Source organism: Rhagoletis pomonella, unplaced genomic scaffold (assembly GCF_013731165.1).
Source record: "Rhagoletis pomonella isolate Grant_MI unplaced genomic scaffold, Rhpom_1.0 Rhpom_scaffold_00012, whole genome shotgun sequence".
Taxonomy (NCBI): domain Eukaryota; kingdom Metazoa; phylum Arthropoda; class Insecta; order Diptera; family Tephritidae; genus Rhagoletis; species Rhagoletis pomonella.
The window spans coordinates 25007505-25031059 of NW_023458566.1; the positions used below are offsets into that span (position 1 = coordinate 25007505).

At 35.2% G+C, this 23555-nt stretch overlaps 1 protein-coding gene across 4 annotated transcripts in view; it reads left to right on the forward strand.

Annotated features, from left to right (window-relative positions):
- The first annotated feature begins 7769 nt into the window (after positions 1-7769).
- The window catches only part of LOC118748196 (neurotrophin 1), a 62429-nt gene continuing 46643 nt past the window's right edge, over positions 7770-23555 (forward strand). For 2 of the 4 annotated variants that reach the window (XM_036482579.1, XM_036482581.1), the window contains exons 1-6: positions 7770-7962; positions 16628-17078; positions 17168-18144; positions 18473-18595; positions 18669-18815; positions 18899-19345. In XM_036482579.1, coding sequence (XP_036338472.1) covers positions 16653-17078; positions 17168-18144; positions 18473-18595; positions 18669-18815; positions 18899-19345 — 2120 coding nt within the window. In that variant the 5' untranslated portion in view covers positions 7770-7962; positions 16628-16652. Of the gene's footprint in view, positions 7963-16627; positions 17079-17167; positions 18145-18472; positions 18596-18668; positions 18816-18898; positions 20790-23555 lie in introns of those variants that run through there. The other 2 variants (XM_036482580.1, XM_036482578.1) reach the window with 2 other exon arrangements.

The following is a 23555-nucleotide window of genomic DNA, read 5'->3' on the forward strand; positions in this document are numbered from 1 at the left end:
ATGAAGGTGCTCGCTATTGTTAGTGGAACCAGAAATATTAAGTAAAAAAAATGCGGTTATTGTATCCTAGGGAAAGAAATTAAGCATTTTTACCTACACTCTCTAAGATACCTCTATTGCAGATACGAGGTTAAGGCAGAAACGGGACGATATGCAACCTTAGTCCCCGTATAAGTGTATTATTTTCAACGCTGGACCCCTTTCTAATTCCCAACATACCATAAATTTGTCGAAAACAAGCGAATTTTTATTTAAGATTAGAATATTTTTTCAATTATAGTTTCACACAGATGAAATTTATTTATAAGTATATGGACATTTCTTAATAAATCGATTAATATAAGTGTAATTCATTTAAATCAAGTGCTTAAAAAGTTAAACGAGTAATAAACATGAAATAGAAAACAAAAGAATAAGCTGGGTTCACATTACGCTGTGCAAGTTGTAAATTGTAACAAAGACTTTAAAAGTTGAGGTCACTTAATGAGACGTTCTAAATTCAATGGCATCCCCCGTATTGCCAGATTGACTCCGGTTTTCGAGATAACGGTTCTTGAAAATTTGATTAATAGTTAAAATATTTTATAAATAACTCTCGCAGTTGTGAAATTATTTTACTAAAATTTTGCACAGAACGGTTTTTTAATATTACCTTAATTATTCCTTAAAATTATCGAAATGGGATCACTTTAACATATAGCTCCAATACAACTAACTTCATATCTGAATAATAAATTGTAAGGTGAACCTATACAAACTTTTTACCCGTTTAATTAGATGAGTTATAATGCAAAACAACGTCTCTGAACAATCAGTTGTATGGGCGCTAGATGTTATAGTGAATCGATTTCGATGATTTTAAGAGATAGTGAAATGCAATCGTGTGCAAAATTTTAGTACAATATCTTCAAACCCGAGGGAGTTTTTTTTATAAAATAGTTAAAATTTAAGCAAAGTTTCAAGTACATCTATCACGAAAAGTGGAGCCAATAGGGTAAAACTGGGGACGCCATAGAATTTAAAAGACTCCAGTTAAGTAAGAGCATTTATTGAACCTTCGTCGAAAAAAAGTTTATTTAATATTCATTAAAAGTAGTAAATCAGGGTTTTTACACACACTTCTAGAGAATATTTTTTTGAAGCATTTTACAGGTATGTATATATAACGTTATCAGAATTAGTAGTTATAAAAAGATTTAGATCGTTTCGACGTGTTTTCCAAATGTGCCTTCAATTAAGATGTTTTTGAAATAAAAATTACGCTCAAGATCGCATACTTTTTTATCTTTAAAAGTTAGCTTATTGTGAAAGCACACCTCTTGTTGAGGTATCAAATTATTCGTAATTGTTTGTAAAAAACAATACATACTTAAAAAGTCTTTAAGATAAAATGCTTCAAAAACTATATGCGATAAACCGAAAATTTTGAAAATCGTGAAATGTGGAGTTACAGACTTTGAGTTGCTTGCCATTTCGTTATTTTTTAATGCACACTTTTCTTACCTACTAAATATGAAGTGTACACATAAGTGCTAAATGTCAATTAAATTTCAAATCAGAATATAGTGTACTTCAAAAGTTATGACCTCTTAAAAAAAATAACATAAAAAATTCACTTGTTTTCATTATTTTCCTTTTAATTTAAACACCTGTAATTCAAAAGTTCTACAGCAAATTGATCCAATTTTTTTTTGAGGCTTCAAGTATACGTCATTGAATTGTATCCAAAAGCAACCAGCTTGATATAGTTTACAACAGTGAAAATAAAGCTAAATAACACAAAGATTTCCATGTTTTTTTTTAGATTTGCCCATATGTATGTTCTGAGAAAACTTAGAATTTTAATACAATTGAGATTAGCCTACTTTTCCGCTCACCATCCATAGAGAAATCGCTACTCCCACATCTTATATAATAAATTAATAACGGCGAGATAATCTATACATATAATAAAATTGTAACAGGTCGATGTCTGTACATTATAGATATTAAAGAAAAATTTATGTGGGGGGTCTTAATTAGAGCACCAGAAGCCAAATCAACCATTTTTAGAATTTTTGTCTGTCTGTCTGTCTGTCAGTCTGTAAGTTTGTTCACGCATCACTCGAAAACGAATATATGGATCTGAATGCAGTTTCCACCGATGTATTGCTAGAGGTCTAACTTAAAATACAGGAAGAAAAAAATTGGAGAGTTGCCACCTGTTTGAAAATTGGAGTTTAAGTAAATTGATAAGAAAAAATGAATATTGCAATATGGGCGTCAAAAGAAAGAGGCTGAATAAGGCTTACAGCCAAAAATATTTTTTAGAGTTGCCACCTGTTTGAAAATTTACATTTAATTTAATTTATAAGATAAATTGAATATTGCAATATGGGTATCAAACTGAAGGGGTTTAGGAAATTTTATTGCCGAAAATATTTTTAGGGAGGGCTGCCACCTGTTTGAAAAATTTTAATTTATTAAATTGATAAAATAAATGAAATCTATATCTACATCTATACATATAATAAAATTGTAACAGATCGATGTCTGTACCTTACAGATATTAAAGAAAAATTAATATGGTGGGTTTTTATTAAAGCTACAGAAGCCAAATAAACAATTTTGAGAATTTTTGAATCTCCGTCTGTCTGTATATTTGTACGCGCATCAGTCGAAAACATGGAATTGAATGCAGTTTTCACCGATGTATCGCTAGAGATCTAGCTTCCAATATAGAAGAGAAAATGAGAGAGTTGCCACCTGTGTTTAAAATTTTAGTTTAGGTCAATTGATACGGTAAAGTGAATACTGCAATATGGCTGTTAAAAGAAAGAAATTTACAGAGGCTTACAGCTAAAAATATTTTTTGTGAAAGGTTTCCACCAATTTGGAAACTTTAATTTAATTTAATTGATAGCATAAATTAAATATTGCATTATTGGCATCAAACTAAAGAGGCTAGGAAATTTTAATGCTGATAATATTTTTAGGGGATTTGCCAACTGATTGAAAAATTGTATTCATTAAAATTTGTAAAATAAATGAAATATTGCAATACGAACATTAAACTAAAGAGGATTAGGAAGCTTACTTTATTACGTAAAAAAAAACAAATATATCTCTAAAACCAATTACGCTGGGGAACTGAAGCTTAGCACTGATGCATATATTGCAAATGCATTAGGAAAGGGGCGTGGCTCTTTCCTTCCCTGCAAACTGAACTTCTCATATAGCTTATCTCTGGAACTGCTTACGCTAACGTCCTGAAATTCTACACAGCTACATATGTTATTAATACCATAGTTATGGCGAAAAGTGGTAATTATTGGAAAGGCTGGATCGATATACATTTACGTAAACGCGCAAGTATCATTCGATTGGGAACCATTTTCTCCCAGATTTCCAAATCCCATTGAATTATTGTAACTTCGTCTTTAATTTTCAGTAAGGTAAAATTTATGTGAAAATTTTGAAGAATTTTTTTTTTAATTTTTAACAAAGAATGGAGCTTTTTTTTTACGAGTTTCGCTATAGTAGTATAATAAGACCATAGGTAAAGCTCATGACTCCGAAAGGGATTGGTATTCCATATGGTGTCACAGCGTTACTATTTTTGACCTATGTGTGAGGGGGATACTGCGCCTTAATGGTTTCAACTTAAATCAAAACTTTTGACTTTACAGACTAATTTTGTTTTTAAATTCACTTTTGTACTGGCCAACGCAAAAGCTCTTATTAGGCGCCGCGAAGTAAGCGGGCATTGGCTAGTCAAAAATAAAAAAGTATTGTAAAGTGTTTGTTGTACAATAAACTTGATTGTATTGCAATTTTGTGATCTTGAGCGCTTATCTAACAATCCAGCGATACGAACCCAGAGGATTTTGGTGAATCCGTCAACTAAACAAGGATAATCGTAACAAGATCTGGCATTCCCTATTTACTTATTTGGCTCGAAAGGGATTGTCTCCAGCAGCTCTTATAGTTGCCTTTGCAATTCATTTTCAAAAACTGACCGAATTTCATTTAATTTCTTATGTTTGGACGATTGCGTTCAAAAAGCTGTAGCTAATTTAATTGATTTAATACCTAATATTTGCAAAATTTCATCAAATTTAGCAATATTTTTTTTATTTTCCAAAACAAGTCCCAATGACTTCCATAAAATCAATGATCGACTGATCTTCGGCGCCTTCGACTTCCACCTCCTCAGAAAGTTCATCATAGGTTTCACTTAAATCTTGGTTATCTACTAAAGAATTACTTCTTCTATTTATTCTTAAAGCTGCAGGCGATAATCGCTTGCAAAAGTTGACTTGCTGTCCACTTTAAGGCAAGCGATATTTGAATCACCAATTGAGCAATGTTGAATCGCCCAGAAAATCGCCTCGTGCAGCTTTAAGCGACAAACTGAATGAATGAAAACTGAATTTTTTTAACAAATTCCTTTTGAAATAGGACGAGGCTTATTTGTGGCTTCCTTTTTCACAGGTTACTACAATGATGAAAATCAAAACTTTATCAAATGTAAGAATAAACTAGAAAGTTAAATAAATAAACAAGAAAAACGCATTAAAAGAAAACGAACCAATTTATCAACTGATTCTGATTATATTATGATATAGACAATTTCTGTTTGCTTGGAAAGTAACCTTGATGGAAATTAAAAAAAAGTTGCTCAGATATCAATTAACTTTGCTTTTTTTTTGTTTTGCTTAAACAGTAATAACTCAAGTTCTGATTAGTAAACATTTTTTGTTTAATCAGTAAAATGATTAATCAAAAAATTAATCTAAAATCTCTATTATTAATGAAACTACATTGTTGTTGGATATTTTTTGCTTTCCTATTCATATATTACGAACACAAAGTAGATAATTTTAGGCAATTTTTAATGAGAATCCACGAACGGTTTCGGGCATCAAAATTACACTTTCACATACAATTGGCGAAATAAATGTTCCTTGTTTTCATATTAAAGCTGGTCTGTAGAGTTAAGCGGATATTTCAAACGAGCAGAAATTTGTTGCTTGAATATTTTGAGAAAAGCCATCTAAATATGCATTTCTACTAACATTCCACATAAAAGCATAAAAGTCTTAAACCAAGCTTCGGGCAACACAAATTGTATGGGAAGATGATAACGAGTTAGTCGAGAAGTGTGGCGGCAGTGTTGCTTGTGTTGTTTCTTTTGCTATAATTTTCAATTATCTGCAAGTTCATGGCTTCAGCATTGGTGCAACTCATGCAAGCACCTCGCTTCGAGGGCAATAGAGTGTTACAGCCGTTTTCACGTAATCGTGCTTGTATTCTCGTGCAAGAAAAACAGTTGTACCCACTTTTATGCGTCGTCAAAATGCGCAACGTATGTATGTATAACGCAATGTTTCCCAACCAATGGTCCACGGACCACCAGTGGTCCTGTGCAATGAAATGGTGTCTGGCGATGAGAACCATCTCTTTCACACAGAAGTTCGCTAGTTGACGAAAAGCTCAGAAGAGAGGTTGAGTTGTTTCCAAGTGAGGAAGAAATAAAAGATGCCGAAGATAATAATTTCATTTCAGTTCATTTATTAATCAATGCATTGGTACAGTAAAGATTAAGAAATCTTTTGTAGTACAACAGTAATCTATATATCGCACACGATCTTCAAAAGTGACACAACTCAAAATTACTCGTTCGTCAAAAAATGCGAAAAATTATTTCGTAACGCATGCTAATCATTTGGGCAAGGCAGACTTTACCTCAGGTTTTTTAAACAAAAAAAAAAAATGTTCTAACTTTTGCTTAAAGGTAAATAAAAGCTCTGTGTACATTTTTATTGTGTTATACCAATTTTTGAGTTGTGTCACTTTCTAAGATCGTGTGTGATATATTAGGATTTTTTTTCTGCGAATATATTTTATTTTACCACCACCTCGAAATTTTATGGGAAATACCTAAAAGAATTTCCCTGAAAATTTTAGCACTTAATATCTATTAATTATTAATATTTAAATTATTAAGTGCATTCGCAGCCACGGAAATAGTAGCCGCAGACTTTATTTTCTTTTTTGAGGGCCTTATTTCCATTTTAAATGCTTTCAGATACCATTACTAATGTATTCAAATATTTAACTAAAGCTGATTGGATGGTTAAGTTTAATTAAAGGTGCTGTTTTCTCCTGAAAAAAATTGTTTGTGTACATATCTATGTGGTATATGCAACGAAAATACACAGAGAAATTAACACTAGAAAAAGTTAAACGTATACTTTTAACGATTTGGCGGCAAAGTGAACATAAAATAACTGCATTAACTACTACTCAAAATTGCACCCTTGCTTTGCTCTGCATAGCATTCCGACAAAAAATTCAAACTGACCAGTATCGCCCAATTGTCGAAATTCGACATATTTTTTTTTATAAGTCCCTCAGCATACTAAAGGATAAAGCTCTCTTGCTAATGTTGTTAGGCGAAGAGATATATATACATCCTTGTAAAAATAATTAAAGTTCTAACTTTAAAAAATAAAACCTTATTGCATATCTACTTGGACAAGTAATTTATTTGGTATTTAATTTTTGAATTCGACATAACGGGTCAGATCTGATGACCTTTGCAAAAAATTTTAGGAGCATACATTTACATATTTAATTAGATAGACATTACTTCTCGAATAGGTGGCAACGCTAATAAAAATATCTTTAAACTAGAAGTGTTAAAACTCTTTCGTTTTACTCTCATATTTTTTTTTAACTTGTGTCTAATTTGAATAAATTCGACTTTTCAAACAGGGAGGAAGTCTCTTTAAAAGTAAATCTTTTTAAACCTCTTTCATTTCACATTGTGATACATATTTTCATTGGCTATTTTAAACACGTGGCAACACTGCTAAATATAGTTCAGAAATAAATATTTTTCAAACCCATTTCATTAATTCATTTAACGTATTAAATAATCTGGATTTAACTTTTCAACAGGTGGCAACTCTCTTCAAAACATCGCAAAAATTCTAAATCTTCAAACTAAAGATTTCTTCAAGAGAATTCTTATTAAATAAACCTGCCCCTCGAAGATTTAAAGTTCTTGTCCCCCCAAAAAACAAAAAAAAAAACAAACACTGCTGGCCAGTTATGTTGACACCAACCCAGTAGTAAAACACTGCCTTGCTTACGGATATTTTCTCTTGGCGCTTGTTACATTTGCATGCACAAATCGACTTATACAAGTTCTTCTGTTCAATGAACTCAAAATGTGACGCATTGAAAATGTAAGCCATGATTGGAATTAACTCTTAATATTATGTGAAAATTCATAACTGCCATCAGCAATAAAGAAAAACGATACGAAAAAAATGGTTTGCAGTTTTATTAACTATTATGTTGTTGGTAAGTAGTGTTAATACTTATGTATCTATATACTGTCGGTGAGAGCCATGGAGAGTGCACTGAGGAGCATGTTTTTCCGCTACAACTAGTTGTTCAGGTCAGCCACATTCTCTTGGCGCTTTCTAACATTTTTGGATTTGCAATTCAATGCTCTGACATGGAAATAAAGTTTATGTACTTCTTTGCCATTTACATATTCATTTTTAGGAACAGTTAAATAATTAAAAAAAAATTCATACTGCTTGTTACTTAAATTTCGTAGATTAGCAGTTAGTGGCAATGTTCGAAAGAAATATCAGTAAGAACGTATGTATTTATGTATTTCCCACATTTTTGCAACAACAACGATATGAGACAACCGACAGCTTGGAGTTACTTAGCATTGAGTTCACATCGCTGAATTCAGTTGGCGGAAAGAGCTTAAAGCGGTACGACGCTTGAAAACTGTGCGCATTTGGAAACAGTGGAAATTTAGAAATTTTTTAACTTTATACGAGTACTTTTGAAGAAATTCCCTGAATAAAATGTGAAGGGAAGTGTGACCAATGGAATACAGAGTGAAAGAAGATAAGCAAATAGCTGAAGAAAGTTAAAGCTACGGAAGAAACAGTAAGGAAAAGAAGAAATATTGAATAGGAAACTGATTTTGTTCAAACTGCAGGAGACAAAAAACTGAATTGTCAATGCAAATCTTCTAGCATTGTTTGTGTATTTTGGTAAATGATAAGTGATTAGTTTACACAGTGAGGAGAAATAGCTTTATAAAAAGGTGGTATGTATACATACATACATACATACATAGCTATACATATGTACATACTAAAATGACCAAAATAAATTGATTGTATGTGTGTACACACATAATATATATATATATGAAACGAAAAAGCTGAAATAAGGTGAATGAGATTCAACTTTCTTAGTTTTCTCCATTAATAAAATTTAATTTATGCATACTTCTTGCGTAGAACTGTTTTATCGATTTATTTAATCAATATTGTAAAAGCGGACCGACCCGCTCTCGCAAGTTGTGCTTGCTTGCTTGCTTGCAAATGTTTTGCGTGTATCTGCTAGCAAAGGAACGTTGTTGTAAATATGTATGCATACATACAAGCAATTGAAATATTTGTGTCAACTTTTCCTATGGCGTCTCGGATTTCTGATTTCGTATTGTTGTTTTTACAATGTAGTGCTCATTGACAACATTATAACTTGTTTGATAGTAGCAGCGGTTAAGGGTTCTTTCTTATTATAATCGCTTTTATGATGATTTTTAGGTGTTTCACTTCTCTTTTACTTGTATTTAGGTTTCCGCTTTATATTGGTTTATAGCTTATCGTCGTTCATCTCTATCGAAAAATGGCCATAACTCGCGTACATCTTTACATAAATATGTATATGCAAATGAGCAATTAGTCCATCATGTTAAGTTTAGGTTTCCTGTTTTTGGACGTGCATGCCACATTTAAATTTGGCGTGATAAACACATACATATGTACTTACATACATACATACATATGTAATAAAGTAGACGCTTCTCACCTATTGTGAATCGAAAGACTTAGGAAGCGAACCTGGTCACATTAGAAATAGTGAAGACATTCCTATCGAAGTATTTTCTGCATTCCCATACTAAAATTCATAGTACGCAAGAAATGAGTTTATTTAGTGAAATAACACAACTATATTTCTATATTTTTTTAGACTTTTCATAAGTAAAAATATTTTGTGAATATTACCTTCTTCATATGAATTATATCACTTTTTTTTAATTGTATTTTTGGAATAAACAAAGTTTTTTTCCTTCTGCCGGTAAACTGTTTTTGTTTTCCAACCTTTGTTGGAAATAAAGCAAAACTGAGGTTTTGGTATTATTTTCCATTTAAAAGTGAAATAAAGCAAATTTTGTGTTATTGCCGTTTGTGTTATTTGTTCCAATTTATTTTGTAAATTTTTTTGGAGACTTAAATCTTGTGATAGTCTACTTTAGTCAAAAAAGTGTTAGTTTGGCTCAACTTAGCTGTCGTCGCAATGTATTTCGCATTCTGTAGTTTCTTTTACCAACAGCTGTGTAGTGGTAGCTGTGAGAATTTAGTTATTTTGGTCGGAGCTAATACTTGCTAAAAATTTGCAATGCATGGTTTGTAGCAAAAAGGGAAAAAGAATGAATGTCGTAGCCTTGTATTTTTTATAGCATCCTGGCCGATATTAAGAAGATCAGAGTGCGATTAAGTTGGCACTCCAAAAGTGTCCTCAAGTTACTCAAACGAGGTCTAAGGGGAAACACTTTACGTAATTAATCGCCAAAATTTGTGAGAAACTATGGTAAATGTCAAAACAACTTACTCATTTGATATTGGTTTTCAAATTAATACAAAGTGAGTTATATATTTACTAAAAACCACTCGATTCTGCTTGAAACTTAAAAAGTAATACTTTCTAAATAATTTCGGGCTAAAAAATAACCGCCCACGGCAGCAAAGGTAGAAATGAAACATCGCCAAATATGAATGTGTGATTTGAACGTGAATATTTTCTGCTCTCAAAACAAAATGCATTTGCCTCAACCAAGATTTGGTAACTAGCTAAGCTAGCGTGTATTAGCAAAGCTTAGATATTTACTGTCGAATGGAATTTGTAGAGACATGGTACAATAATTACAGGTATTGTCTTCCCAGAGAGAGCATATTCCGATCTGCCTTATTTAAAAAATATCATTGTCGCCCACACTAAAACGTTTACTGTTAGGGAATATTTCCATACCCCATATACCATATATGTACACGTATTATTTTAAACAAACCATATTGTTGGGAACTTATTTAATTTGCAAAAGCCGATAAAAAAACATTTGCTAGTAAGTAAATTCAAAATTTATATGGCTTACTTCATTTCAAATGTTTTTTTCTTTTGTTATGAAAAATTATAAAAATTAACTTGAGCGAAAACAAAAAGCAAAGCCAAATAAAAGTAAAACATTGAACTGCGTCAAAATGAAAATAAGGGAGCACGAATTTCGATGTGGAGCAAAACTCTCTGCGAAGACAATACCTGTAATTATGGTACCATGTTGTAGAGATATGTACGTACATACATATGTTTCGACTCAGTATTTATCCGTAATCAAGAAACCCATCGAAACCTTCAGCTAATTTATGGCTTAAGATCCAACGTAGTTGAGTTCAACCAGCTTCTATTAGTGGGTTTATGTTATTTATGTTCTTTAGTATTAGTTTGAAAATTTGATCAAAAATAGCCAGCCAAATACATGTGTAAATTTGGATGACGAAATCAATATCGGTTCTTAGTATCTTAAAAGATACTATTTTAAAAGTTATAAGTTTGTGTTATTTAATTATTTTTTATCTCGGCGTTTTAGGCTTAAAACTTATCATATATATAATAAAACTTTACTATTTTTAAATTCAAAAACGCATTGAATTCGACGGGCAGCTGGAGAGGCCTCGTCTCTACTCTAACCCGATGACGGTTTCACCAAGTGCACCCTCTCATGTGGACCGCAAGCGGAAAGGTCTGCTTTCCACTCCACGGCACCGCCAAGCCGTAATAACAGTTTTACCCTCTTCACTCAGATTCGTTTCGGTTTTGGTAGTGTGCTCCATTTTGGCGTCCAAAAATGGAAGAAAATAAAAGTAAGATGTTTATATTTTTATTTTCAATGGGGTAAAATTAGCATTTTCACTAATAAAAATTTAACTCGGGTTAGGCCATCAACAGCATTTCTTCGCAAAACTCCTTTCCGCGTTGGTGCCCTTCGGCCGCGCTTAGAAAATATAACCTCATCAGCATATTTCAAACCAAAAGTTTAATACGCGGTTTTGCATTTTGTTGATACGCGGTTTTGCACTTTAAACGACGATATGAATTATGTAAGAATACAAAGACAAAATATGTATCAGAAGCACTGTCTCTTACAAAGTGAACACATGTAATACAAACTCTCAAAAAATGGTTTGAAAAACCGCATAAATCCAAATCCGCATTAAAAAAAAGCATAAAAAGAGACCTAAGTGTATTTAATACTTGCGCCGGGTATTTAATGTTCTGCTTGGCCCGAACTTAGATTTTCATACTTGTCATAAATAGGAATGTTCGATATTTAAGAAAGTATCGATATCATGAATCGATTTAATTCATTGCATGTAAAATCGATATGGCGAAATATCAGGCTGAACAATATCGATATCGGAAAAATCGATGTTGAAAATCCTACTCCCAATTGAATAGAACATACAAAAGAAATACATACATAGAAATAACAACGGTCGTCCCTCGGCAGGCAATGGCAAACCTTCGAGTGTATTTCTGCCACAAAAAAAACAGCTTCTCATAAAAATACAATCGCCGTTCGGAATCGGCGTAAAACTGTAGGTCCCTCCGCTTTGTGTGACGACATCAAGGCGCACGCCACAAGTCGGAGGAGAAGCTCGGCCAAACACTTACATATGTGTATAAGCGCCAATCTATTATTATTATTATTAATTGAATAGAATATTAGACCTGCCTATTGTGTTATTTCCATCTTGTATATTTACTGAGGACTAAACGGCAGCGGTTTGTCAAACTTAAAAGCTAAATAAATCACACAAGCGGCTGATTAAACCTACTTTAGTATTTTCCCATACACTTTTTTGTAGATGAAAAATAAATTTCAACTTAAATATCGATATTGCGGGTAAAGTATCGATGTCTTCGATATATCGACCTTCGAATATCGATATTCAGAATAATCGATACGATATCGAACATCCCTAGTTATAAAAAAAATTGTATCAAATGAAACTGCAGTCATTTTCTCTCTTATGTGCTTAATGCCTGTCACAAATACATAAGTATGTATGTTGTTTCGTGCTTATATGTACTTATGTATGTATATATAGTAAATTTTTTAGCAGCGCCACATCTTTATTGGAAAATTCCGAGAATCCAAAATCCCTATTCCACGTATAACGGTACATCGTTTAGATGTTTAAAAATATTTGCACAGGTGTACCGAATTCTTGCCGTTTTGAAACCCGCAAGACTTTTCTTTCAATATTCTCAACCAACTTCACCAACTTCTAACATTTCTTTTACCTTTTTAAGAAACAAAAATTTTGCGGATAGTGAATGTGGTAGCAATATTTTAGTTAAATGTCATAAATTTGTTAAAAATCAAATGGTCGGCAACAACAACGAATGCCAATATCTATCTTTGTATCATAGTTTCGTTTATATTCTTTATGGGAGTCTCATAGCGCACGTCTGGGTAAATCTCATAGCCTTAGCTTATCTAGTTACTTGCGCTTCGTTAGCAATAAATAATATTGTTGGGTAAAAAATATAAAAAATACGGCTCTATAAGAGATCTTAGCAATTTTTCCAACTATATATTCAATGTGGTCATTCAACTTCAATTGATCGTCAATTTGAATGCCTGAGTACTTAAATAATTATGCTCACTTCCTCAATGTTAATTCCCATCATTTTTAGATCAAGTTTTCGGGTTTCTTTATTTAATGTTCTACAAATAGTCAATTAGAAAATTAGTTTTGTTAACCAATTTATAAGTTTTCTGGTGTTTTTAAGAGCTATAATTAATTTTTGCATGATTAATATCTTACTGGTTTTTGTAATCAACGCAATTTCATAATCAACAGAAGATGTGAAAATTGTGACGCAAAAAGTGAAGAAATAAAGGTTTCGCATTTATGTATGCACACAAAATGCCTTCCAATTTATTTCCTCTGCCAATAATAATAATAAAAAAAAAACACTAAATCGGAAAAATGCATTTTCTCTAACCAACAGTGATGCTCATCGTCATATTGAAAGTTTTAGCGTCCAAGTTGTTATGGTCGAAGTATTTGCGAGGCAAACGAACTGCCGTTTGTCGTGAAAAGGCATTTTTCATTAAATGCAGCGCTTGCAGCTTTTCCAGTAGCGGTGGCAATTGCGAAGCAGGTGGTTAGTTATAACTGCCGCCTCCATTTGTGATGCAAGCACTTAGAGCTTTTCTTCAAACTTCAATACATTGTTGAAGAAACAACACTTGTGAATATTTTCACTTTTAAAGGTCAAACGACATTACGATTTCGCTAGCGCATGTGGCCGGTATCCGCTTTTACTGTTTACTTGTTTACACTCAAGTGGCAAGTAAAACTTGTTTCTTGCTAAAACTTAGTTGCCTGCGGATGGATGACCGCCTCAGCTGGGATAGAAAATTGTTGACAATCTGCATGGCTGCCATATAATCGTGTGAAAAATAGGATATTATTTGTTAGTTTATCGCTCGTTTGCTGGAAGAACGTCATAATTCCAAAAATCAAATAAGGAGTAAATAAATATGGTCGAATTTAGAAGTGACATGGGCCATTTTGGAGTTTAACGTTAAACCCTACTCAAAAACATGGATATAATTTTCGTTAATATTTTGATTAAACTTGGTCGTACTGAAAATCAAAACAAATGGTTCAAACCAGAAGATTGCCATCTCCCTTAAATTAAGTAACAAAAATAAATATTTGGCGGTAAAAGATTTTTCTAAGCATTTGGGCGGGTTTTATTTATGAGAAGCTTTTTGATAGCAGAAATCTATGAAATGCGATGGACGGCGCAGGGCAAGGTAAGCGTGGAGTCTTGCGACGTCTACTGCAGTTGTCACATAAAAGAGCGCAAATTCGGTCTTGGATTTGTGGTGGGAGAGAGATTCCGTCGCCGGGTACTGGCCTCCACTCTAGTTGACGAACGTCTAGCCATAATTTGCATCATATTTGCCGATGTCCCGATGGAAGAGAAGGACGAGGCATCCAATTATATCTTCTATGAGCGCTTGGAGATAACGTACGAGCGCTGCCCCCGCTATCGGAAAATTCAGCCTCCATGACCAAACGCCCGATAACGCGCTGCTGCTGATCGACTTCGCCGGGGCCTGAAGCGTGGTAGTATGTAATACTGGGCTCTAGCATGAAAAGATCCATCAAGCAACATGGCCGCCTCCAGATCGAAAAACGAGAAACCAAATCGATCATGTTGTAATAGACGGAAGGCATGCTTCCTGTGTTTTAGATGTACATACGTACACTCCGAGGGCTAAACAGCAATTCGCACCACTATCCGGTTGGAGCCAAAATACTCACCCGCCTGCGTGCAGCAAAAAATGTGCCACAATGCAAGGAAAAATCTCAACGTCGAAAAGCTGCAATCACAACAGACGGCCAATTGATACGCCACTCGACTCGCACACCTGCTGTGAGTGAGCACCCTTCAACAAACCGAGATACGCGAGCAGTGGCACCACATTTACCGCTCATTACTGATACGATGAGGAGTGTGAGGAAGCTGCAAAAAAAGGTGCCGCCAACAGGGCCACGCGGCGATCGGGCGCAACGCGAGCTACGTGGAATCGTTATAAGTAACTGATGAGGGGAGCCAGACGTATTTGCAGCAACTTCTGTGCGAAGAGCTTGAAATGCTGGCTGACCGGAAAAACCCCCGAAATTTTTATCAGAGAGTTTGGCGAAGTTTTCAAGACTCCTGTAGGAATAACCATGGCGATCTAGTGACCGGTCTCCAGAATGTACTTGAACTGTTGTTGTGAGGAATGTTGAACTAAAAGTTGTGGAGAAGACGAACCCGAGCCCCGAGCCGATGGCGATGGAGTCGATCCAGTGTGGCTTCAGATCTGCCAGATCCACCATAAGTCTTGTATTCGCAACAAGCCAAAACTTGGTAAAAACCAGTGAGAATAGGATCGATACATATCTTCTATTTTTTGATTTCGAATTCGCTTTCGACAGCACGAAAAGAAGTTGTCCTTATTTCGTGGTGTCTGAATTTCGTATCCCCGCGAAACTAATATGGCTATGTAAAACGATGTTGAGCAATACCACCAGCTCCGTCAGAATTGAGAAGGATCTCTCCTAGCCATTTGATATCAAACAAGGTTTCAGACAAGGTGACTTCCTTTCATGTGATATCTTTAATCTGATGTTGGAGAAGATAATAAATGTCGCTCAGGGACAATACTTTACAAGAGCGTACAATTGCTGGCGTATGCCGACGCTATCGACATTATTGGTAGAAATAAGGGCTACGTCTGTTCTGCCTTCTCGGAATAAGAATTGGAAGCAAAGCGTGTGGGTCTGATGGTGAGCGAGGACCAAACGAAGTATTTCCTGTCATCTGATGAGGCGGCTCTTGGAGTTTAGTGCAGCGAATCAAAATACAACGGCTACGCTGGCTGGGTCATGTCGTACGAATGGACAGAGACGTTTCAGGTCTGAAAGTATTCAAAGCGGCTTACGATGGTGGAAGATGAAGGCCCTCACTGCGATGGAAGGACCAAGTGGAGAAGGACTTGGGTTCGCTTGGCATTTACAATAGGCGTCAGTTGGCACAGAAAAGAAATGACGAAATCCTTGGCGGTGGTACCAGGAGGGGAACGGTACACGACGGTAGGAAGTTTAGTTTGGGTGAACACAGGCTGAGGCTTTCGATGCTTCCTCCTCGTAAAAAAACATGTGCAGTAATAAGTGCATTATTTAAATCGACGAATAGTTTTATATAAACTTTTGTGAACGTCTATTTATGTGTTTTTGTACAACATACCTCTATTGGTTACAATAATTTTAAGCTATAATCAATTTTTTTTAGTAATAATTATTGGTTAAAAAAAAAATTGTTGTATGGGAAAAAAATCGACTTCACTTAATCAATTAACCGTTTCTTTTCGACTTATCCAACTAACTGCTCCCAAACAACTAGACCGCATTCGATTTTTCGACTAGGGGGTTTCTTTCAGAAATATTTCTTTTATATTCTTTGAGTGCCTATGCTTATTGACATAACCCAACCGCGCTAGTTATGGCGAAAAAGTATCACTATTCGAATAATTTCGTTTTACCGATTTTCAGACTACTCCATAGTCGAAAGAAATAGAATTTTCACTATCACTATATGGTTAGCGGTAAGGGAACGAGAATTTCAGTATCACTGACTAATTACACTAGTTTACAAATTTAAGCAAATTTGGTGATCTGCGTTTTTAATACCCATTTCCTTTCAACAAGTTTGTTCAAAAATGTATAACCACTAACCATATAGTATATATATAAATGCATTTCAAATTTCACTACCACTATTCGAGTAGCGAAATGCTCAGTGCATTAAAAATTTAGTACAGTGTGCCCAACTCTGGTATATATACATGAGTTTTCGAATATCATTTTACTTACTATATCGAGTTTTTAATTTTAGTTGAATTCATTTTCAGGTTCTTCTCGAAATACATATCAAGCATGAGGACGTATCAAATATTTCGTTACCCTCTCTGGGCTACTCTCTACTGCTTAATTTATATAGTTTTATCAGCTGACGAAGATTTGGCTGACTTTGATTTTGCCAATCCCAAAGAAATCGATTGGAATTATGATACTGAACAAATTGCAGACCAAACACATAATACTGCGGGGCAAAGTTATATAAAATCATCGGAAACAATCGTTAATTCTGAAGAGGAAAACCAAATCTATCCATTCGATTGGCGGGAGAATATTTTGAAAAATGCTTTGTCGAAAGCATTGACGAATGCTTCATTGCGTCAGAAATTTGTTGAAGTTATGCCGATATTACGAGTACTATCATCTCAACAGCGCCTAGCATTGTCCGCCCTCATATCAGCACAAATAAGTGCCAGAGGAAACAGTGGACTCAAATTACAACAGGTGAGTAAATAACTCAGGGTTCAGGATCAGAGGACAAATTTCGCTTTAACCACGCATTTGCCGTTTTTTTTTTTTAATTTTTACCAAAGGTTCAAATGATGTTCGGCAACGACGAAAAATTGTTATTGCCGATTGTATTTGATATTGCAAATCTAGTACGCAACTCGGCACGCAAATATTTGGGCTTCGAACTTGACGTACCAACGCACAAGCCAAACGAGCAACATATCACTATCGACCGGCGCATTGACGATTTATATACCGTAGAGTTGGCGGAATTTGACAACAACACAAACAGCGAATCGGCATTAGACGACTTTTTCAGCGAAACTGGTGAGGAGATGTTAGATCCGCAAAGTATAAATGAGGAATTACAAGCAGCCGCCAATAAAAGAGCAGCGTCGCCTATTAAAACAAAAAATATAATTTCTTGGAACACAAAACCAACAAATATAAGTTCCACAATAGCATCCCCGAACCGAACTAAGCGGGAAGTTGTGTCGCCTGAGTTTGTCCACAAACTGGTTCGTTCAATGCCACTTTCAATCGATAAAAACAACAATAGTCCCGATGGCCCCGAAAACAATATCAAACTAAACACGTCTGGCTTTTTTAGTTCCAAAGATCTAAGTAGTGATCCTTTTCCCGGTAGCACCACTACAATGGAAACTTTTTTACCAATAAATGAAAACAAACAAGTTACCGGCAGTCAATTGCCATCTACACAGTCATATCAAGAAGTTGAGGATCTCGCGTTTGCCAGTTTGAACGGAACGGCGGTTAATTTGCAAGTCGCTACGGAAACGCCAATTGCCGCTTTGGACGAACTATTACCAAGTCCCGAGGAACTTATAGCAGGGCCACGATATCGCATTTCCAGCAATAAAATGCCATCCGGCCGACCTAAACCACCAACTGTGAAACGGAAACGCGTACAAGTTTCGCGCATGCGTTCAAAAATAGCAGCACAGAACAGCATTGGAAGAGGTGGCAATGGTGTTGCACCACCAAAAAAATGCGAACGGTTTACTTCCTCTATGTGTATTCGAACTGACGATTATCCGCTGTAAGACCCCAATTCCTCTTCACAAAAAGCAAATTAAAAAATTAAGCTCTAATTTCTGATTGGGGAAAGGTGTATTTATTTTGTATAAATTGAGTTCTCTAAGTCCTATTATTTTGGCAACGGTGGAGTATTTTAGTTTACTAATAAATATAAATAATTGGCTTGGTTTTGTTCTTTGCCATAAAATATTATTAAATCGAACGTTAGCACGATGTAATGGGTTCCCTTGTTGCACTTCTTTCTTCGCTTGATCTCACTACTACCCCTAAGTATTTTTGTAAAAAAGTTGACTGTTCACAAATTTTTAATCTGACCAAAACAATGACAGGGACCAGATAATGGGCAGCATTCGACGGCACAAGAATGCCATGACAGCGCTGTGGGCAGACTATCACGAAAAATCTGCTCAGCTAGATATCACTGATGATTTCGATGACTACTCCATTCGTCGGTCAGTGGAAGCTCTTTAAAATATACTTGCAAGTATAGAAATGAAATTCCAATTTGACTGAAATCTTTTTTAGCCGAGAGGACGACGCTACTGGAGGTGGAATGTGTCAAAGTATTGTTCGATATGCGCGCCCTCAAAAAGCCCGCTCTGCTTCCGGAGAGTGGAAGTACATAGTCAACACTGGGCAACATACTCAAACCTTGCGGCTGGAGAAATGCACGTAAGTCTCCTCAGTATTTTTTAATTCCTCAAATAGTCTATAATGATATCATATGTGTCTTATTTTTTATGATAAAACCGTAGTACGCCACAAGAGAGTTGTTCCTACTTGGCACGCAGTTATCGCTCTCACTGTGCTCAGGTCTACAATTATCATCGTCTTCTTAGTTGGGATAAGACCAGAGGTCTGCACGTTGACATTTTTAAAGTACCTACTTGTTGCTCTTGCCAAGTAGATGGTTTCAGGCAGCAGTTTCCTCCCTTGTCTGGTAGCAAAGTAAAGGACTTCACTCCGGCGGTTGGTGCAGAAGTTTATTCAACTATAAATGAGGAACTAGACTACAATGATGATCAAGATGAAGATGTCATAAATTACCGATTTAATAATGGTTTTAAAGGCAAACATAAAAAACATGACACTGGATATGACAACAACGAGCTACTGCTTGCTAGCCAAAGCGTGCGAGCCAAGCTTCTATCCCCAAATCCAACTCTCGGATCATATTTGAGTCCACCCAGTGGTGAAGAAGAGTACGAAATTTTTGACTATAAGAAACAAAAACATCACCATCAGCATTTCGGTTCTTCTTCTAGTGACTCGCCGGTATCAGCTGCTAAAAATGTAATTCGGAACTCGGTACGTCGACGTCCTTATACGAGCCTGGGTACAGCGAACGTATACAACGAAGCACGAGTGGATTTGGACTTTTCGCCAAGTGAGCTGCACCCGGAAAAAGAGGTAAACTTATCTGGCGGCTCATTGGCCAATCCTAATAAGCGAGTTCCACAAAAACGGCAACGTATTCATTCTGTGCCCCATACAGCTACCGTCAGCACCTTATTCACCAAAGCAGAAAAGGCGGGGCCAACCATATCTACCTTCGCAAGTAGCTTTCCAATGGAAGTTGGAATCACAACCCCGGCAACAACGACCGATGCGCGTGGAGTTATCGGAAATCGAGGCAGTTATGCCACCTATCCCTACCAAACGTCAGCGCCGGGCTCCGGTTCCAATAGAGTCTCTCAAACCCAAGCCAACAATAGCAAAATCACCAGCAGCGTTTATAGGAATAGACAATTTGCCAGCAATTCAGGGAAGAAGCAAAAGACGCGATTCCGTTCAGCAACAGCAACTACACTTCCAGCACCGGCGGCAGCAGCAGAACCATCCCCAATCGAGCATTCGAACCAGTGGAGTGTATTCAAACATAAACAATCGCCGCCAGCGCAATCCTCACGTGCTCCTCCCTACCATGTAAACTCCGTTTATCGTCCTGAATATGATGCAAAGAATGTTGGCAACGACATCGAAATTAGCTTAACTGATTCACAAAACACGGTTCAGGCATCATCTGGCCCTGGCCCAAAACGGATAAATTATAGCTATCATCCTATTATTGACTTTTTCGAAAATCACAAATACTCTGCAGCTGAGGCAATAGACGAAACAATTTCGGACAAGAGTCAAGAGGTTGCTGACAGAAATGGGCAAATTTTTCCCCACACGATAACAAAGTACCAAACATCAGATCAATCAAAAGATATAAGCAGCTATCAACCCCATGAGCGTCGTATTGGTTTTGGAGCTATGTCAGGAAGTGAAAAAAGTGGCATAGTTTTGCGTGACAGAGCCGGTAGTAGTGTGGAGAGAATTAACAATTCGAATACTGATGACAATACTTGGCATCCGGTTGTCGTGAAGACGATAGGGCTTTCATAATTACTCGAATGCACTACAAACCGCATCTGAAAGATATATTGCCGAATTTACAAATAAGTGTGACTTTAAAATAATAATTGATAATCTCTTACCCCAATGCCAAGAAATTGTTCGACAAATGCTGCATTAACTTCTAATTTATCACCATACTCTCTGGAGGTGGGCACGGAACTAAGTATTTAAATCCAATCCCGCCCATCCCGAAATTCGATTTACATATCGCACACCGTCTTCAAAAGAGCGCAATTCAAAATTTGGCATCTTTGAAATTATGCGCTAAAAATGTACACAGAGCTTTTATTTACCTTTCAGCAAAAGCTGGAGCAAATTTTGATTATAATTTGTTACAAAAACCGAAGGTAAAGTCGCCCTTGCCCATATGATTAGAATGTGATACGAAATAGTTTTTCGCATTTTCTGACGAACGTATTATTTTGAGTTGTGACCCTTTTGAAAACGGTGTGCGATATTTATGAATATGTCCCAGAAAAAAGCAACATTCGAAAATTGCGGTTACAAGTTTGTGGTGAGAAATCATCATTTATTTCAAAAATATTTTAAGAGTCATTTGAATTTTAACAGAAATTTTTGTCTCTAAACAACAATTAAATGTTAAAAAGTAATAATATTAATGCGTACATACATATGTACATATGTATTTGCAGATCAAACATTTTGTAACAGAAAAATTGTATTGTACCAACAAAAACTGGAACGAAACTTTATTTACTGCTTAAAAAATTTTAACAACAATCTGCATGGATATAATAAGTGCAGATGTGCATTATTTTTTAATGTTTTAATGACGATGACGGAATATTTATTATCTGCTTTGACAGTTACTGAAGACGCATTTGTATATTTGGCGGAAGTTTTCAAAAAATCTGATATGTCAATTGAGTAACTATACACTTATCACACATATACATACATACATACACTGCCGGAACAAAGTATTGGCACAGCAAATTTTTCGCAATATATGCAACAATTTTGATTCTAATATTTCCCCCCTAATTTCGTATAAAAATATGGTTCATTCTACAACAAAAAAACATCAAAATACAATTCCTAAACTTTGTGCAAAACTCGCGAAAATTCTCAACTTTTTAATCAGATTTTTTTGAGTATGCAGATTTGTAGCCGAATCAATTTTATTACAATAAAGTCCAAGTTTTAAGTAGCTAAGAACTACTGTTGATTTTTGGCAATTTTTTTCACACAGTCTCTTCCATACAAAAAATTCTTTTCGAAAATACTTTATATGGAAAAAAGTTAGTCAGTTAGGCTGAACACATTCTACTTGCCAAGCTTATTAATTGTTTGATGAAATCACCGTCCCCCGACGTTTTTAAGGAAGAATTTTCGAATTTTTGAAAGTTCCAGGTTTTTCAAGAGTTTTGAGAAAGAATTTCCGTTCCGTCCCGCACGTAAATTTTTAAGGACCGTCTCAATGCCTTCCATCCCGGTCCTTTTGAAATTAGTACCGTGGGTCTCGAGAATCCCGCCGACCCGCTTCCCGCGCCCATCTCCAATACCCTCCTTTACTAACATCTTTTACTCGTATAGATTTACTGTAGTACGTAGTTATTTATTTATTTATTTACTAAATTATTTATTTTCATCCTCTTTGTATACTAAATAGGTAGATACATACATAGTACATATTTCTAAACGCGAATGTATTTAAATGTACATACATACATACAATATTAAAAAAAAAAATACTACAAACCAATTTCAGATGTACATTTGTGAAATGGGAATTAATTATGCATAGTTTTTATATTAAGATACTTCACATACTTATTTATGATAATAAAATTAAGAATTCCATACTTGCATATGCCCTTTGTTGTAACGTAAATATGTATGTTACCAGTTTAGAGAAAATTTTAATTTTTGGTAATCCACAGCGGAGTAAAGTCTGACTATGAGGAACTCCAAGGATTTGAGTTATTATGTCGAGCCCTAAGCGCCAAAAAAAAAAACGTAAGCCACAGTGTTTTCAAAAGTTTCGTTCTCTTAGAGCATCCAACCATTTATCAATCAAAAAGAAGTATTTGAAAAAATGTCGTTTATGATTTTTTGACGGTGAAGGCTTGATATTTATATAAATACGTCAGAAAAAAGGCTTCGTACGACTTCAAGAGATTTTGTAAAGAAATTTTATCGGTATAATTTTATATTTCAATGAAATTACGAAATATGTATATTAGGGATAAGTGCATATCGGTACCTTAATTTACAAACACTCAACCTCAATAATCATAATCAACAATTTTTTCGAAACTGCGTTTTTCACAGAGTTTATAAGAAAATATTGAAATACACCTTTGATACAAATTTTAAGGTGCTAGTACCAAAAACAACGGAGTTATATGCCACTTTTCTTGATTGTATTTTTATGATGTTTTTTTTTGCTTCTCCTGTAAAATAAAAAATTTTTTGGTTAGGGCCTTTTTGACGCAACGATATGGAGGAATAGATTTTTTATCGCGCGTCGGGAGCATGACCAAAATCACGCTTAAATAGCATATGAATCTATTGATCTTAAGGTTTTTCCACACTCCAAAGTTAACAAAAGTCCCAAGGAAAATACAAGTTTCAGCTCCGTTTTAGTCTCGAATAATTTTTTTTTTAAATTAAAATACATATGTTTTGATGTTATACCTAATTATTTATTGAGTGAATCCCGTTTGACGTAGTTGCATGTGCGCAATTCCACTCTGATTTACCTATGTGATACGATCATAGACCGCGCAACACAAAAAAGTATTTTTCTAAAGCGAACGGAAAATAATTTGATAATAACACAGTGCGACAAAAAGAAATCACGAAATACAGTCAAAATAAAACTCAGTGCAGGTTGTGGATATGGTCGAGTATCACGATTGAGAGAATACAAAGGTTGCGCCGATCTCGCACCGCTATTCCTCTCTCATTTGAGATTTGAATTTGAAAGAATCGTTGTTTGCAGGACGTCACACTTGTGCAACTTGTTTACGTTTTCCTTGCAAA